The sequence below is a fragment of the Salmo trutta genome, chromosome 16 (genome assembly GCF_901001165.1).
Source record: "Salmo trutta chromosome 16, fSalTru1.1, whole genome shotgun sequence".
Lineage (NCBI taxonomy): Eukaryota > Metazoa > Chordata > Actinopteri > Salmoniformes > Salmonidae > Salmo > Salmo trutta.
Genome location: NC_042972.1, coordinates 51,790,752 through 51,809,778, shown reverse-complemented (window position 1 = coordinate 51,809,778; position 19,027 = coordinate 51,790,752). Strand labels below are relative to the sequence as shown.

At 42.1% G+C, this 19,027-nt stretch overlaps 1 protein-coding gene across 2 annotated transcripts in view; it reads right to left on the bottom strand.

Annotated features, from left to right (window-relative positions):
- LOC115150996 (chemokine-like protein TAFA-2) overlaps positions 1–19,027 on the bottom strand; it is a 187,942-nt gene that overhangs the window by 15,816 nt on the left and 153,099 nt on the right. Inside the window, exons 3-4 of one of the 2 annotated variants that reach the window (XM_029694881.1) lie at positions 15,580–15,729; positions 12,793–12,930 (exon numbers count right to left, since the gene is read on the bottom strand). In XM_029694881.1, the coding sequence (XP_029550741.1) occupies positions 12,794–12,930; positions 15,580–15,729 (287 nt within the window). In that variant the 3' untranslated portion in view covers position 12,793. The remainder of the gene's footprint in view (positions 1–12,792; positions 12,931–15,579; positions 15,730–19,027) is intronic. The other variant, XM_029694882.1, reaches the window with a different exon arrangement.

The following is a 19,027-nucleotide window of genomic DNA, read 5'->3' as shown; positions in this document are numbered from 1 at the left end:
TGCTGTTGTTCTGGGATTGATTTGCACTTTTCGCACCAAAGAACATTCATCTCTAGGAGACAGAACTTGTCTCCTTCCTGAGCAGTATGATGGCTGCATGGTCCCATGTTGTTTATACTTGCGTACTACTGTTTGTACAGATGAACGTGGTACCTTCAGGCATTTGGAAATTGCTCAAAAGGATGAACGAGACATGTGGAGGTCTACAATTTTTTTCTCAGGTCTTGGCTGATTTCTTTTGATTTTTCCCAGGATGTCAAGCAAAGAGGCACTGAGTTTGAAGGTAGGCCTTGAAATACATCCACATGTACACCTCCAATTGACTCAAATTATGTCAATTAGCCTATCAGAAGCTTCTAAAGCCATGACATACATAATTTTCTGGAATTTTCCAAGCTGTTTAAAGGCACAGTCAACTTAGTGTATGTAAACTTCTGACCCACTGGAATTGTGATACAGTGAAATAATCTGCCTGGAAACAATTGTTGGAAAAATGACTTGTGTCATGCACAAAGTAAATGTCCTAACCGACTTGCCAAAACTATAGTTTGTTAAGAAGAAATGTATGGAGTGGTTGAAAAACAAGTTTTAATTACTCCAACCTAAGTGTATGTAAACTTCCGACTTCAACTGTATATACAAAAACAGATATTAAAACAAACAATTTAGAAAATCACCCTGCAATTGGGCATAGGTCACGGATGTCCTCATTTTGAAGGAGACTTTTCACAAACAAACTGTCCCGAACGAACTTTTGGAGCTACAAACTAAAATGTCACCAATATTGAAAGGGGAGACTCATGAAGAAGGTGTCAGTTGTTCTGCTCTATGATACACACAAGTTTTCTTGCTACTGGAGTCCTCTTCCACTCCGCCATGACAACATCACGGAGCTGGTGGATGTTAGAGACCTTGCACTCCTCCACCTTCCGTTTGAGGATGCCCCACAGATGCTCAATAGGGTTTAGGTCTGGAGACATGCTTGGCCAGTCCATCACCTTTACCCTCAGCATCTTTAGCAAGGCAGTGGTCGTCTTGGAGGTGTGTTTGGGGTCGTTATCATGTTGGAATACTGCCCTGCGGCCCAGTCTCAGAAGAGAGGAGATCATGCTCTGCTTCAGTATGTCACAGTACATGTTGGCATTCATGGTTCCCTCAATGAACTGTAGCTCCCCAGTGCTGGCAGCACTCATGCAGCCCCAGACCATGACACTCTCACCACCATGCTTGACTGTAGGCAAGACACACTTGTCTTTGTACTCCTCACCTGGTTGCCGCCACACACGCTTGACACCATCTGAACCAAATAAGTTTATCTTGGTCTCATCAGACCAGAGGACATGGTTTCAGTAATCCATGTCCTTAGTCTGCTTGTCTTCAGCAAACTGTTTGCAGGCTTTCTTGTGCATCATCTTTAGAAGAGGCTTCCTTCTGGGACGACAGCCATGCAGACCAATTTGATGCAGTGTGCGGCGTATGGTCTGAGCACTGACAGGCTGACCCCCCACCCCTTCAACCTCTGCAGCAATGCTGGCAGCACTCATATGTCTATTTCCCAAAAACAACCTCTGGATATGACGCTGAGCACGTGCACTCAACTTCTTTGGTCGACCATGGCGAGGCCTGTTCTGAGTGGAACCTGTCCTGTTAAACCGCTGTATGGTCTTGGCCACCGTGCTGCAGCTCAGTTTCAGGGTCTTGGCAATCTTCTTATAGCCCAGGCCATCTTTATGTAGAGCAACAATTCTTTTTTTCAGATCCTCAGAGAGTTCTTTGCCATGAGGTGCCATGTTGAACTTCCAGTGACAAGTCAGTATGAGGGAGTGTGAGAGCGATGACACCAAATTTAACACACCTGCTCCCCATTCACACCTGAGACCTTGTAACACTAACGAGTCACATGACACCGGGAATGGAAAATGGCTAATTGGGCCCAATTTGGACATTTTCACTTAGGGGTGTACTCACTTTTGTTGCCAGTGGTTTAGACATTAATGGCTGTGTGTTGTGTTATTTTGAGGGGACAGCAAATTTACACTGTTATACAAGTTGTACACTCACTACTTTACATTGTAGCAAAGTGTCATTTCTTCAGTGTTGTCACATGAAAAGATATACTCAAATATTTACAAAAATGTGAGGGGTGTACTCACTTTTGTGAGATACTGTATATATAGATATATTCAGAACCCAAAACCATTCTGGGATTTTATAAGACCACTGAACAAAAACCTACTTCTTAAATAACACAATGCACATTCCATTGAATAGAGCCCATAATCAATGTTCACGGATGTCACCTTTTTACAGAACCATGTGGCTAAGTCCCTGGTGAAAAAATGTCCCTGAGCCCTGTAGTCTAGTGTATGGGTGTATGGTGCCCCACTCCCGCTGTCTCTCTGTGGGCGGTGGTGATGGGGAACATGGAGCCCACAGGGTCCCCAAATCAAACGGAATGAGGTTCTGTCAGGCCCTACTTTAGTGTAGGCTTGGGCAGTTTACCGTTTATACCGTATACCGGGGAATTTGGAAATAGCCAGGGGATGGTTTTTCAACGCCATCAATACCCTCAAAACTATTAGTGGACATTTTTCAATAAATGGAACTACTTTTTAAGTAAATACCTGCAGTCAACCTGTGCAATTCATTAGGATATAAAGTAGTTTGCGTTTTTCTTCATTTCACCTGTCACATGATTTTACATTATGAAGCTTACCATAGTTCCCCTGAACAGTGGAGCCAGTCACGTGTTTCTTTGTAAATAGCGCAACGGGAGAAAGCGGGAGCTGGTGAGTCCAGCTGTGTATTTGATTTAATTTGCTAGTTACAGTAACTAAAGTAATGAGGAGATATGGCATCATATAGTGTTAGCTTTCTGCCATGTTTGAGAAGTCAAAGTGCTTTGGACGAGTTATCTGTACAGCTGCCACTGGTGTCTTAATTTCCTTTTGTTTTTTCTCCTCTCCGTTCTTGGCCCTAACGGTAATAAAATGTGATTTCATGTCTAGATGGGATACAGCTTTTGTCAAATTGATGTCAAATGTATTTATTTTAAATTTTTTGTGGGCATTTTAGCTAACCCTAACGTTTTTCCTTATCTTATCATAATTCTTCTAACCTGCTACATGAATTATCATAATCTGCTGGGTAAGTTCAACTAAACCTGCTATGAAAAGTCAATTTTTACAAAAATTCTTTACAAAAGCTCTATCCCTCAAAATGTCGTTCATTTGCACAATGTCTCTCATTCACATTTGCTTACATTTGCAAACTCACCAAAAATGACATTTGGTAGATACTACCTATACCTGTATAATTTTATGAGCTAGATTCCCAGTCTTTGCAATTAGTTTATTTTCGTTTGTGCTCGTTAGCATATTTAGCTAGCAAGCTCTATGGAAATGCACTAGTACTTGTGCTAAGTTTGTTAGCATTCTATATAGTAATAGACGCCCAATGGGCTTTTTTTGCATTTTAAGCGCATCATTGTGTACTAAAACGGTAATACCTTAAATCTGGGGATGAGAAAAGGACGGTAATGACGATGTGAAAATCTGGCCGATATGAAAATCTGGATACCTCCCAACCCTAGTACTGTAGCAGCCACCTGCACCCCAGGCCGCATGTCTCTATGCCTGCCTGCCTCTCTGCCTCCCTCTTTGAGAGAGAAGGGGTATACATTATTAACTTGGCTAAAATAAAAAGGTCTGCCTCATCCAAGCCCTCAGCACAATGAATAATGGAGAAGGCAGCTCAAGTACAGGTGTTTGGTGAGTCAAACACTGGGCTGTGATGGATGGCTCTGGGCCTACTGTGTCACAAACAACCCCCTCCTAACCCACCCCACACTCACCCTAAAGCACAGACACACATAGCCTCTATTAATCTCTGGAAGTCACCCTATCCTGCTCTGAACATCCACCTGCATGGCTCAGCTTGTTTATTGTTGAGGTTTTTCTTCTTCTCTTTTTTGCCAATGTTTTGTTTCTTCGCTGACTCTCTTGAAGTTACATCCAAGGCTACTCAAATGTTTTCAAAGGCAGGCCCCGACCCAAGCCTGTTCTCTTATCCAAGTGCCAAATGCAAGTGGGTCAGATGGAAGCAAGAGAGTTTTCTGTACACCAATAGGCAGGCAGGAAGAGATGTTTAAGGATAATGTTGGCACTCCTAGGTGGGCATGTTTTCAGCCCCTGTAGGAGCTGGAAAATACAGTAGTCTTAGCCTTAGATGTGTATTTTCTATTTCAGGAGGCTTATTGTTCATCTTCATCACCAGAGCCTACTGTCAAGCTGTCATATGTACACTATATATACAAAAGTATGTGGACACCCCTTTAAATGAGTGGATTCAGCTATTTCAGCCACACCCGTTGCTGACAGGTGTATACAATCAAGCACACAGCCATGCAATCTTCATAGACAAACATTGGCAGTAGAATGGCCTTACCGTCATAGGATGCCACCTTTCCAACAAGTCAATTCGTCAACTTTCTGGCCTGCTAGAGCTGCACCGGTCAACTGTAAGTGCTGTTATTGTGAAGAGGAAATGTCTAGGAGCAACAACGGCTCAGCCACAAAATGGTAGGCCACACAAGTTTACAGAATGGGACCGGCGAGTGCTGAAGCGCATACGCATAAAAATAGTTTGTCCTTGGTTGCAACACTCACTATCGAGTTCCAAACTGCCTCTGGAAGCAACGTCAGCACAAGAACTGTTCATCGGGAGCTTCATGATATGGGTTTCCACGGCCGAGCAGCCGCACACAAGCCTAAGATCACCATGCGCAATGCCAAGCGTCGGCTGGAGTGGTTTAAAGCTCGCCGCCATTGGACTCTGGAGCAGTGGAAACGCGTTCTCTGGAGTGATGAATCACGCTTCACCATCTGGCAGTCCGACAGACAAATATGGGTTTGGCGGATGCCAAGAGAATGCGACCTGCCCAAAAACGCTGTTTTTCATGGTTTGGGCTAGTCCCCTTAGTTCCAGTGGAGGGAAATCTTAACTCTACAGCATACAATGACATTCTAGACCATTCTGTGCTTCAACTTTGTGGCAACAGTTTGGGGAAGGTCCTTTCCTGTCTCAGCATGACAATACACCCATGCACAATGTGAGGTGCATACAGAAATGGTTTGTCGACATTGGTGTGGAAGAACTTGACTGGCCTGCACAGAGCCCTGACCTCAACCCCATCAAACACCTTTGGGATGAATTGGAACACAGACAGCAAGCCAGGCCTAATCGGATAACATCAGTGCTGACCTCACTATTGCTCTTGTTACTGAATGGAAGCAAGTCCCCGCAGCAATGTTACAACATCTAGTGAAAAGCCTTCCCAGAATAGTGGAGCCTGACATAGCAGCAAAGGGGGGAGCAACTCCATATTAGTGCCCATGATTTTGTAATGAGATGTTCGACGAGCATGTGTCGGCATACTTTTGATCATGTATTGTACTTCAGAATGACACTTTTTTTTGGAATAAGTGCATAAGTGTGTGTGGGGGGGTCTCTCACTGCAATCTCTAGATACTGTTCTTTCAACATACACATATTTTACAGTATCTCAGTAGAATTTCTCCTTTTGATCGTATAAAATTCAAATATATTGCTCCCTACAGATACAACACTTTTCAGCCACACAATCTATAGTTGGTAAGAAGGGCTTTTGCGTCTAGCAAATTCAAAACATGTATGCGAGAGCACAGCACTTTTCTAGAATATTGGCTTTCATACTTTTCGAATTCTCAGAGCAGCTCAAGCAATTTCTACAACTGTGAACACATTCAAATGAAGAGAGGACGTGTACCGGATTCACTTTGGTTAGGAATTTGCGAAGAGTTGGGCTGTGCGTGCCAGCGGATGGTGTCTCAGAGCCATGTAGCTATGTCACAATGGGACGCCGGACTATCGCATCTCAGCTTCTGTTGACTTTGACTTATACTTGACTGTTGGTTATGTAGAAGATAAATCAACAACTTTAGTTGCTGAAGATTCTATGTCATGGTGGGCTTTAGAGAAAGCAAAACCTGTATGTGTGTGTGTAATAGGGGTGTGAACTAACGTTTAAATGAAATTGGGATTAACATACATTTTTTTTCTTCCTAAAATCAAAAAATTAAAATCATAGTGCAGTTATCAAAAAACTACCACACTACTAAAAAATACTAAAAAATGCTGGGTTAAAAACAACCCAATGCTGGGTAAATAGTGGACAGAACACAAGTTGGGCTATTTTTGGCCCAGACAGTCGGTTCACTTAGCTGGGTTATTGAGCTATGATCCACCTGGTCAGATCAGAAGACTGGAGGTGTGGCTTAGTAGGGGCATGGCTTTCAGATAGTTTGTTTTGGCCACCCGTGAGAGTACATTTACTTCCCTTTAATCTGTTCTGTTTTATTGTCGACGCATATTTTGATTGAACACTGAAACTGTAGTTTAATTGTCACATCCTGACCATAGTAAGATATTATTTTCTATGGTAGAGTAGGTCAGGGCGTGACAGGGGTGTTTTGTGTTTTTCTATGTTTTCTATTTCTATGTTTAAGTTCTAGGTTTCTATTTCTATGTTGTTGTTTTTGGGGTTGATCTCTAATTGGAGGCAGTTGGTCCTCGTTGTCTCTAATTGGAGATCATATTTAAGTAGGGGTTTTTCTTCCTGGTTTCTGTGGGTTATTATATTTTGAGTAGTGTTTGTTTCGCTCTGCGTCACGGTTTGTTGTTTTGTCAATTCAGTTATTTATTTATTGCAAAGTTTCACGGATTTAATAAAATGTGGAACTACAACCATGCTGCACTTTGGTCTGCTCCTTTTGACAGCCGTGACAGAATAACCCACCACAAAAGAACCAACCAGCGTGCCCAGGAGGAGCAGGGATCCTGGAGAGAATGGAGGACATCCTGGACCTGGGAGGAGATAATGGCAGGGGACAAGACCCTGCCATGGAAGCAGGTGGAGATGGCGCAAGCGGAACGGCGATGCTATGAGGAGCTAGCCCAACGACGGAAGCCCGAGAAGCACCCCCCCAAAAAAAATGTGGGGGGGGCACACGGGGAGTTTGGCAGAGTCAGGGTGGAGACCTGAGCCAACTCCCCGTGCTTACCGTGGGGAGCGAGTGACGGGGCAAGCACCGTGTTATGCGGTGATGTGCACTGTGTCGCCAGTGCGCACTCACAGGCCGGTGCGATCTGTGCCTGCGCCTTGCAGTTGTCGAGCTGGGTTGAGCATCCAGCAAAGACGGGTTGTGCCAGCCATAAGCTCCAGACCTCCAGTGCGCCTCCACGGCCCAGTATACCCTGTGCCTGCTCCGCGCACCCGGCCTCCAGCGACGTTCCCTAGTCCAGAACTCTCAGCGACGTTCTCTAGTCCGGTGAGACCGATTCCAGCTCCATGAAAGAAGCCTCCAGTGATGATCTATGGTCCAAAACCTGTAGAGATGATCCATGGCACGAAGCCTCCAGTGATGATCCATGGCCCGGAGCCTGTAGGAATAATCCATGGCCCGGAGCCTGTAGAGATGATCCATGGCACGAAGCCTCCAGTGATAATCCATGGCCCGGAGCCTCCAGTGATGATCCATGGCACAAAGCCTCCAGTGATGATCCATGGCGCGGAACCTGTAGTGGTGATCCATGGCACGGAGCCAGCAGCAACGGTCCCCAGTCCAGAACCTCCTGAGACGCTCCCCAGTCTGGAGCCTCCAGCGACGCTCCCCAGTCCGGAGCCTCCACGACGCTCCCCAGTCCGGAGCCTCCAGCAACGCTCCCCAGTCCGGAGCCTCCAGTGACGCTCCCCAGTCCGGAGTCTCCAGCGACGCTCTCCAGTCCGGAGCCTCCAGCGAAGCTCCCTAGTACAAAACATGCAGCGACGGCCTGCAGCCCAGAGTCTTCAGTGACGGCCAACAGCCCAGAGTCTTCAGCGACGGCCTGCAGCCCAGAACCTCCAGCGATGATCTACAGTCCGGTTCCTTCGACGACGATCCACGGTCCGGTGGTACTAAAGCAGAGGGATTAGTGGGTGGAGCGGGGATTACGCCCCAAACCGGAGCCGCCTCCTCTGCTGGAGGTTAAGGTTATGTGGACTGCATTTGAGCCGAAATAGATAGGAGTTACCCACCCAACCCTCCCTTTTGTTTTTGTTTGGGTTTTTGTTTAGTGGCATTTGGAGTCTGCACCTTTGGGGGGGGGGGGGGGGGTACTGTCACGTCCTGACCATAGTAAGATATTATTTTCTGTGGTAGAGTAGGTCAGGGCATGACAGGGGGTGTTTTGTGTTTTTCTATTTCTATGTTTAAGTTCTAGATTTCTATTTCTATGTTGTTTTTTTGGGGTTGATCTCCAATTGGAGGCAGCTGGTCCTCGTTGTCTCTAATTGGAGATCATATTTAAGTAGGGGTTTTTCTTCCTGGTTTCTGTGGGTTATTATATTTTGAGTAGTGTTTGTTTCTCTCTGCGTCACGGTTTGTTGTTTTGTCAATTCAGTTATTTATGTATTGCAAAGTTTCACGGATTTAATAAAATGTGCAATTACAACCACGCTGCACTTTGGTCTACTCCTTTCGACAGCCGTGACATTAATTATGTTTACGCTAGGTGATTTTCTCAAGTGCCAATGTGTATCCCAATGTTGGGATAGTTAGCATTTTGTTATGATACTTAAATAATAATGTTATTAATTGTATATTAAAATATGTCATGTGCAAGAATATTGAAGGGATATTAGAATGTGTAGTGTATAAACATTAATAAAATTTACTCTCACGGGTGCAAAAAGAAGGTATTTTTGGCAACCTGTGAGAGTAAATGTAATTTATGTTCATCATGTTAAGCTTTTACACGGTACATTTCAATTTTTCTTTAATATTTTAGTACATTACATTTTAATATAACATTTTATAACACTATTTAAATATTCTAACAAATTGCTAACTTTGACAACTTTGGGATATGCCTCTACTAAGCCACGCCTCCAGTCTTCTGATCTTACCAGGTGGATCATTGCTCAATAACCCAACATCAACAACCCAACTGGCTGGGTCAAAATAACTGTTTTTAATGATTGTTTTTAACTCAGCATTTTTTGGAGTGCACTAACAGGACATTTTTTTATGAAACAAATACCTAATGCAACAATGATGTAAAGTTAATAGGAGATAGTGTATGCATCTGTCAAATTATTTGCCATAAAACGCTCCACGCGTCATCATCGTTCACAGTTGGAAAAACGGCAAGGGAAGGCAAGCGACGGCAGCGAAGTGCTCCCACACATTGGCTAACCGGGCTATCTGCATTGTGTCCCGCCACCCACCACCCGCCAACCCCTCTTTTACGCTACTGCTACTCTCTGTTCATCATATATGCATAGTCACTTTAACCATATCTACATGTACATACTACCTCAATCAGCCTGACTAAACGGTGTCTGTATGTAGCCTCGCTACTTTTATAGCCTCGCTACTGTATATAGCCTGTCTTTTTACTGTTTTATTTCTTTACTTACCTATTGTTCACCTAACACCTTTTTTGCACTATTGGTTAGAGCCTGTAAGTAAGCATTTCACTGTAAGGTCTACAGCTGTTGTATTCGGCGCACGTGACAAATAAACTTTGATTTGATTTGAAGTCCTTTTTGGCAATACTTTGAAAAGTTAAATGAGAAAGAGATGAAATGTAAACTTTGCAAGGTGGAATTAAGGTACAGTAATGGTAGTACAGGTGCAAGGCTTCACCATCTAAAAGGGACGCACCATGAGACTCAAACAGTTTCTGGCAGCAGCGCATTAGACAGCTTCATACGCAAGAAGCGCGATAAAGGACGGAGTGAAAAAAAATCACAGTGCTGATTACAGAAATGATTGCAGATGATACGCTGCCATTGTCAATGGTTGAGGATATCAGCTTCAATTCGCTAATGACATATCTACACTGACCAAAAATATAAACGCAACATGTATAGTGTTGGTCGCATGTTTCATGTGCTGAAATTAAAAATCCCAGACAGTTTCCATATGCTCAAAAAGCATATTTCTCTCAAATTTTGTGCATAAATTTGTTTACACCCCTCTTACTGAGCACTTCTCCTTTGCCAAGATATTCCATCCACCTGACAGGTGTGGGATATCAAGAAGCTGATTAAACAGCATGATCATTACACAGGTGCACCTTGTGCTGGGGACAATAAAAGGCCACTCTAGAATGTGACCGACCGACTTGATTCGGTATTATGTAGCAACATTTGAAATTATGTTTTTTACATTGGATAAAATTAGAGACTTAGAGCTAGAAAATGGTACATCATACAATACACTTGAGTAACAATGGGAAAGTAACACAGCCTGGTGGTCCAAAAAAGCCTAACTGGTGTATTTTAACACCATAAACCCATTTTTATATTGGTCAATCTAGCAAACCAGGCAAATAAAAGCAACTTTCTAAGTAATGTTTTGGTTCGTTTCTAGGTTGTTAGCTAGCTAGCTAACATTAAGTTAGCTGGCTAGCCAGTTCAAATAATGACCATATCATACAGCTGACAACGCCTTAACTTTAACTAATTTGTAATCACTATTACAGGAAATTAAACTCACAACAAGATCATTAATTACAAGTGAATGGCAAGCTAATAAGAGAACATAGCTAATGGCTATGAGTGTGACGAAATAAAAGCAGGGCATTCTACCAGAGAATTTTTTAACTTGGACACTGTTTCATTGGCCTAACGTTATATCCTAATTTGACTTTGGTCCATGTTGTTCTTCAAATTACCATCTCTGATAAACCCACACTATATCAAATAAAATCAACCTTTATTTGTAACATGCACAGGATACAGAAGGTGTAAACCCTACAGTAAAATGGTTACTTGCATAGTGGTATCTTCTGTTAAGACATGTAGCTAGCTAGCTAAGCAATGAACCATACTCCCAACTCATAATGTTACTACCCTGCATGAATCTGCAGGTAGCCAAAGATAACCAACTAGGTTCGATGTTAGCTAGCTAGCTTTCATTAGGCTGTAACTAGCAATGCAAATGGCTCTGAGATACGAATAATATTACTACACAGATCCTACACGTTATATTAGCTAGTGAGTAATCTGTTGATCTGTTCAACACTCCCTCGCTTACTACATGACTCCACGTGCCATTCCACAGTTCTGATGTCCTCACCACCAGTCCACAACACAGAAAATAGTAAAAACAAAGAAAACCCCTCAATTAGTAGGTGTGTCCAAATTCCTGACCGGTTCCGCAGATAGACGTACGCATGTGTGCCTTGTCCCATAGGCCTAGGGCTTATCAGCTAAAACCCTGGGCCTGGCTCCCCAGTGTGTGGGAATTAGCCCCTAATCTATGCCCTCGAAGACCCACCCATGGCTGCCCCCCTGCCCAGTCATGTGAAATCCATAGATTAGGGGCTACTTCATTTATTTCAATTGACTGATTTCCTAATATAAACTGTAACTTAGTAAAATCTTTGAAATTGTTGCATGTTGCGTTTATATATGCCATCCGTTTTGTCAGCAAAGCCCCATATACTACCCACCACTGCAACCTGTACGCTCTCGTTGGCTGGCCCTCGCTTCATACTCGTCGCCAAACCCACTGGCTCCAGGTCATCTACAAGACCCTGCTAGGTAAAGTCCCGCCTTATCTCTGCTCGCTGGTCACCATAGCTGCACCCACCCATAGCACGCGTTCCAGCAGGTATAATTCACTTGTCACCCCCAAAGCCAATTCCTCCTTTGGCCGCCTCTCCTTCCAATTCTCTGCTGCCAATGACTGGAACGAACTACAAAAATCTCTGAAACCGAAAACACTTATCGCCATCACTAGATTTAAGCACCAGCTGTCAGAGCAGCTCACAGATCACTGCACCTGTACATAGCCCATCTACAAATAGCCCAAACAACTACTGCTTAAATACTGTATTTATTTATTTATTTATTTATTTTGCTCCTTTGCACCTAACTATTTCTTCTTTGCACACTCATCTACTGTTAAATCTACCATTCCAGTGTTTTAATTGCTATATTGTATTTACTTCTCCACCATGGCCTATTTATTGCCTTTACCTCCCTTATCTCACCTCATTTGCTCACATTGTAAAAATACTTATTTTCTACTGTATTATTGACTGTATGTTTGTTTTACTCCATGTGTAACTCTGTGTTGTTGTACGTGTCGAACTGCTTTGCTTTATCTTGGCCAGGTCGCAGTTGTAAATGAGAACTTGTTCTCAAGTTGCCTACCTGGTTAAATAAAAGTTAAATAATAAAATAAAATAAAAAATATTCTTGTTCATTATATGACTACGGTAGATAGAACTTCATTGCCCTGTAGCGGTCATTCGCAATAGGACCATATTCTGCATTGAGAATTCAAATGGAATTTTTAGAATTTTTCTTATCATTTTAACTGTAAAACAATTTTTGGGGGCAGTTTAAACGTTAACAAAAGAAAATGTGTCACATCCCTAGTGTGTTTATGTGTGTGTGTTTGTGAGCGCATCTGCCCCGTGTGCGTGTGTGTGTGTGTGTGTGTGTGTGTGTGTGTGTGTGTAAGTGCACACGTGTACACTTATGTGTACATACAGTGCCTTCGGAAAGTATTCAGACCCCTTGACTTTTTCCACATTTTGTTATGTCACAGCCTTATTCTAAAATGTATTTTTTTTTATCCCTCAATCTACACACTTCACCCCATAACGACAAATTGAAAACAGGTTTTTAGACATTTTTGCAAATGTATTAAAAATAAAAAACTGTATGTGTTAAAACGGCGCATGTGATTTTCTTACATTATGCACCCACCTTCGTCGTCTTTACTTTGTTTCCTGTACTGCAGCTCCAGCCTTTCAGGTCAGGCAACACTTTACACTCCTCCCCATCCATACATGGATGCATCTGGCACCACCACTTCTGTGCAACTATGGATGCTGCAAGAGGCAAAGAGAGAGGAATGCAACCAGTTAATCTGTGCACATTACAAGGCAGTGAAAAGACACTTCCTCTACTAGACTACTGTAACAACTGAACCCACAACAAGACATCTGTTTCTACAAACATGTCAGTGAGAGTGAAGCCTTTTGATCCATGACTGACAGTAGAGTAGAGAGAGATCCTCCATGACTGCGAGCTGACTGACTGGCTGCCTGACTGGCTGAGCTGTGTGTTTCCAGGAGTGAATTACAGGGTGTGGGTCAATGTTAAGCTGATGAACAAAGTGGCAGGAGGGCAAAACACAGACTGGCACAGTGGGAGCAGAAAAGGCCTCCAAGGTCTACAGCTGCCTCTGAAGAGGCCTGCAGAGGGTAAGGTTTCCCTTGACATTTCTAAAGCTTCAGTCAGTGATGTCAAGATGGGAGGAAGCTACTGTCAGAGCCATTACAGTACAGAGGATAGGGATCGATTCACCTGTCGCAGGGGCCTCTGTTGACATGATATTAAATGACCTGGCCCACTATACTTCAATGAGCAAGCGCATCAGCACGCCAGGCTTTATTGTTTCCAGTGATAGACAGACAGCAGACAGCCTGAAACGTAAGTTTGCAGTGTACAAATGTAACATGATGAACAGGAATGACATTTACTCTCACGCCAAAAATACCTATCTGAAAGCCACGACTCCAATAGGCCAAGCCTCCTGAAAAGAACCTATTATATACAAGATACCCATCTGCTGGGTCAACCCAGCAGGAAAGTGAAAACAAACCCAACTGATGATTAAAATAACCCATGTTTGGGTAATCCAAAGACAGACCTATTTGGGTGTTGCTTCTAGAGTTCTTCTTGCACCCGTGAGAGTACATTTTATTAATGTTCATCATGTTAAGTTTTTACACTGCAAATTTCAATGTTCCTTTAATATTTTAGTACATCACATATTTGAATATAGCATTTTGTAGCACTTATGTAAATATTATAACAAATTGATAAATTTGCCAACTTTGGGATATGCATACGCTAGGTAAAAATAACCCTGTCCAATATTTACTTAAATTGGGTTGTTTTGAAGCATGTTGTTTAGATTTTCCAGCATTTTGTTTACATTGATCGGTAGATGCAGGAAAATGTAAGTGACTAAACGTAATAGTAGAAGAAAATATCTTACCCTATGTCAAATTTTGAATTGTTGATGATTGACAATCATTTGAAACCGCACTAATTCTGAGTGATACGTGTGATACAACACCGATTCTGGAACAGTGTACTGCCAATTACTGTGTTGCTAATACTGTACTGTCAATAAAAATATATACAGTTGAAGTCGGAAGATTACATACACTTAGGTTGGAGTCATTCAAACTTGCTTTTCAACCCCTCCAAAAATGTCTTGCTAACAAACTATAGTTTTGGGAAGTCGGTTAGGACATTTACTTTGTGCATGACACAAGTACATTTTCCAACAAATGTTCACAGACAGATTATTTCACTGTATTGCAATTCCAGTGGGTCAGAAGTTTACATACACTAAGTAGACTGTGCCTTTAAACAGCTTGGAAAATTCCAGAAAATGATGTCATGGCTTTAGAAGCTTCTGATAGGCTAATTGACAACATTTGAGTCAATTGGAGGTGTACCTGTGGGTGTATTTCAAGGCATACCTTCAAACTCAGTGCCTCTTTGCTTGACATCATGGGAAAATGAAAAGAAATCAGCCAAGACCCCAGAAAAAAAATTGTAGACCTCCACAAGTCTCGTTCATCCTTGCAACTGCACATGGGGATAAAGGTCATACTTTTTGGAGAACTGTCCTCCGGTCTGATGAAACAGAACTGTTTGGCCATAATGACCATCATTATGTTTGGAGGAAAAAGGGGGATGCTTGCAAGCCGAAGAACACCATCCCAACTGTGAAGCATAGGGGTGCTTCATGGCAGCATCATGTTGTGGGGGTGCTTGCTGCAGGAGGGACTGGTTCACTTCACAAAATAGATGGCATCATGAGGACGGAAAATTAAGTGGATATATTGAAGCAACATCTCAAGACATCAGTCAGGAAGTTAAAGTTTGGTCGCAAATGGGTCTTCCAAATGGACAATGACCCCAAGCATACTTCCAAAGTTGTGGCAAAATGGCTTAAGGACAACAAAGTCAAGGTATTGGAGTGGCCATCACAAAGCCCTGACCTCAATCCCATAGAAACCTGTGGGCAGAACTGAAAAAGTGTGTGTGAGCAAGGAGGCCTACAAACCTGACTCAGTTACACCAGCTCTGTCAGGAGGAATATGCCAAAATTCACCCAACTTATTGTGGGAAACTTGTGGAAGGCTACCCAAAACATTTGACCCAAGTTAAACAATGTAAAGGCAATGCTACCAAATACTAACTGAGTGTATGTAAACTTCTGACCCACTGTGAATGTGATGAAAGAAATAAAAGCTGAAATAAATAATTCTCTCTACAATTACTCTGACATTTCACATTCTTAAAATAAAGTGGTGATCCTAACTGACCTAAGACAGGGAATTGTTACTTGGATTAAATGTCAGGAATTGTGAAAAACTGAGCTTAAATGTATTTCGCTAAGGTATATGTAAACTTCCAACTTCAACTGTATATATATAAATAAAGAATGACTGTACCGTCCACACAAGATGGAGCCGCTCTTGTTGTCCCAGCAACCTGTCCGGGGAAGCAGGAACATTTGACCGTCTGGGATCTCTCCTCAATCTTGTTCTTGTTGCAGCAGCGGTGGGCGGCGATCACTTCACAGGTCCCTGCTTTGACATGCACTGCAAACACAAACAGAGATGGCTCCATGTTCATGTTCCATGTTCATCAACCCAGCTCCTGCAGACAGCAGACCACGTAGGCCAAAGCTGTGTCTGTAAGGACATATCTCAAATTACACTATTCTCCTTAATGCACTATGCATATTTGACCCATATTTGACAAGAGTCACATAGGGCTGCCACATAGGGCTCTGGTCAGATTAGGGCACTATAGAGCACTATATAGGGCAGGGGTATTCAAATCATACAAGGTCCAGAAACTGCTCTTTTTCTGTTCTACTTGATAATTAATTGCACCCAGGTCTAAATCAGTCTCCTTGATAAGAGGGGAATCATTTTTTTAAAGCAGTGGTACTGGGTTTGAAGTCCATATTTGAACCCTACACAGAGTGTATGGCTGCGTTTACACAGGCAGCCCATTTCAGATATTTTGCCAATTATTAGCATTTCTGATACCTATCTGATCTTTTCACGAATGTGTAAACAGCAAAGAAACACATGTAATCTGATCTTTTGACTTTAGATTTATACTGCCTCAAATGACTGCATTTACACAGGCAGCCCAATTCTGATATTTTTTCTCCATTAATTGCTCTTTTGGCAAGATCTGATTGGTCAAAAGACCAATTAGTGAAATAAACATAAGAATTTGACTGCCTGGTGAAACGCAGCCAAAGTGGATCTGAATCCTGATGCAAACTTGATCCTCTTTATGCAACCTCTGTCTAGATGTGCATATCAGTTTTTCTTGTAGAACATGACCTGCCGTTGCCATGAAAACCACCCCATCATTTTAAAGGAATAGTGACAGGAAATAAGCATTCCATCTGTGTGCTACTTCAGAGGCTACATCAGTGTGAATGCGCAAATCTGATATGGGTCACATGTAAAACTGGATATACCGTAGAAAGAAAATCTGAATTGGGTTCTTAGGGTGGCTGTGTAAACAAAACATAAAATACACAATCTTTATATGTACAGTGCCTTCAAAAAGTATTCACACCCCTTTACTTTTTCCACATTTTGTTGTGTTATAGCCTGAATTTAACATTCATAACCTTTAGATTTTTATAACTGGCCTACACACAGTACCCCATAAAGTCAAAGTGGAATTATGTTTTTAAAAATTTTCCAAATTAATAAAAAATGAAAAGCTGAAATGTCTTGAGTCAATAAGTATTCAACCCCTTTGTTGTGGGAAGCCTAAATAGGTTCAGGAGTAAAAATGTGCTTAACAAGTCAGATAATAAATTGCATGGAATAACTCTGTGTGCAATAATAGTGTTTGACATGATTTTTGAATGACTACCCCATCTCTGTACTCCACACATTCAATTATATGTAAGTTCCTTCAGTCGAACAGTGAATTTCAAACATAGATTCAACATCGACCAGGAAGGTTTTCCAATGCCTCGCAAAGGGCACCTATTGGTCGATTGGTAAAAAAAGCAGACAGTGTATATCCCTTTGTGCATGGTGAAGTTAATAGTTACAATTTGGATGGTGTATCATTACACCATCCAAATATTACTATGGCGCCGACAGAGATGGTCGCCTCGCTTCGCATTCTTAGGAAACGATGCAGTATTTTGTTTATTTATGTATTATTTATTACATTGTTACCCCAGGAAATCTTAATTCTTATGGGCAGGTGGGACGGTAGCGTCCCACCTGGCCAACATCCGGTGAAATTGCAGAGCGCCAAATTCTAAATACAGAAATACTCATAATAAACATTCATAAAATATACAAGTGTTATACATCAGCTTAAAGATCACCTTTTTGTTAATCCAGCCGCTGTGTCAGATTTCAAAAAGGCTTTACGGCGAAAGCATACCATGCGGTTATCTGAGGAGAGCCCCACTTTCAAAAGCATAGAAACATTTTACAACCAAGTAAAGGAATTACAAAAGTCAGAAATAGCGATAAAATGAATCACTTACCTTTGATGATCTTCATATGTTTGCAGTCACAAGAGTCCATGTTACACAATACATTTTCGTTTTGTTCGATAAAGTCCCTCTTTATGTCCCAAAACTCAGTTTTGTTGGCGCGTTTTGTTCAGTAATCCACTGGCTCAAAGGCGGTCACGACATGCAGACGAAAACATCCTAATAGTACCTGTAAAGTTCGTTGAAACATGTCAAACGATGTTTATAATTAATCCTCAGGTTGTCTATTGTCTAAATAATTGATAATATTTCAACTGGACAATAGCGTCTTCAATAGAAAAGAAAAACAACGAACGGCGCGCAATCGGTCATGCGCTCAAAACAGCTCTGGTTCATTTAGAGTCCACTGAAAGAATGTTCTCATTCTTCCTCGTTTTTCAGAAAACAAGCCTGAAACAATGTCTAAAGACAGTTGACATCTAGTGGAAGCCATAGGAACTGCAATTTGGGTCCTATCCAAATACATACTGTATAGGCATTCAATAGAAAAGTACCCACATCAAAAATGTCCCATTTCCTGGATGGATTTTCCTCAGGGTTTCACCTGCCATATCAGTTCTGTTATACTCACAGACATTATTTTAACAGTTCTGGAAACTTTAGAGTGTTTTCTATCCAATACTAGCTTCTGGGCCTGAGTAACAGGCAGTTTACTTTGGGCATGTTTGTCATCCAAACTTCAAAATACTGCCACTACCCAAGAGAGGTTAACCTGTCTGGGCTAGGGGGCAGTATTGAGAATTTTGGAAAAAATATGTTCCCATTTTTAACTGCCTCCTACACCAACTCAGAAGCTAGAATATGCATATTATTGTTCAGGTTTGGATAGAAAACACTCTGAATTTTCTAAAACTGTTTGAATGGTGTCTGTGAGTATAACAGAACTCCTATGGCAGGCAAAAACCTGACAAGGTTTCAAGCAGGAAGTACCCTGTCTGACAAGGAGTCGTGCGTCTTACATCTTTTTATTGAAAAGTAAGGATCTTAGCTGTAACGTGACAATTCCCAGGGCTCCGATAGGCTCTCAGAGCCCGGGAAATAACTGAAGGTTTACGAGGGAGTCTCAGGCTGAAACACATTATCACCTTTTGTAAGTGGCTGCTCCGAGGACCTTTGAATGAGGCGCGTGCATGAGTCGCTCCTGAGGAGAAATTTTATTCGGCTGTTTAGGCTCAATGCATACTCCCGGTCGGAATATTATCACTTATCTACGAGATAACTGGCATAAAAATTGGTTTTAAACAGCGGTTGACATGCTTCGAAGTACGGTAATGGAATATTTAGACATTTTTGACACGCCAATGCGCCATGCGCGGGACCGTGAAGAAGCATTCTGATAGTGTCTA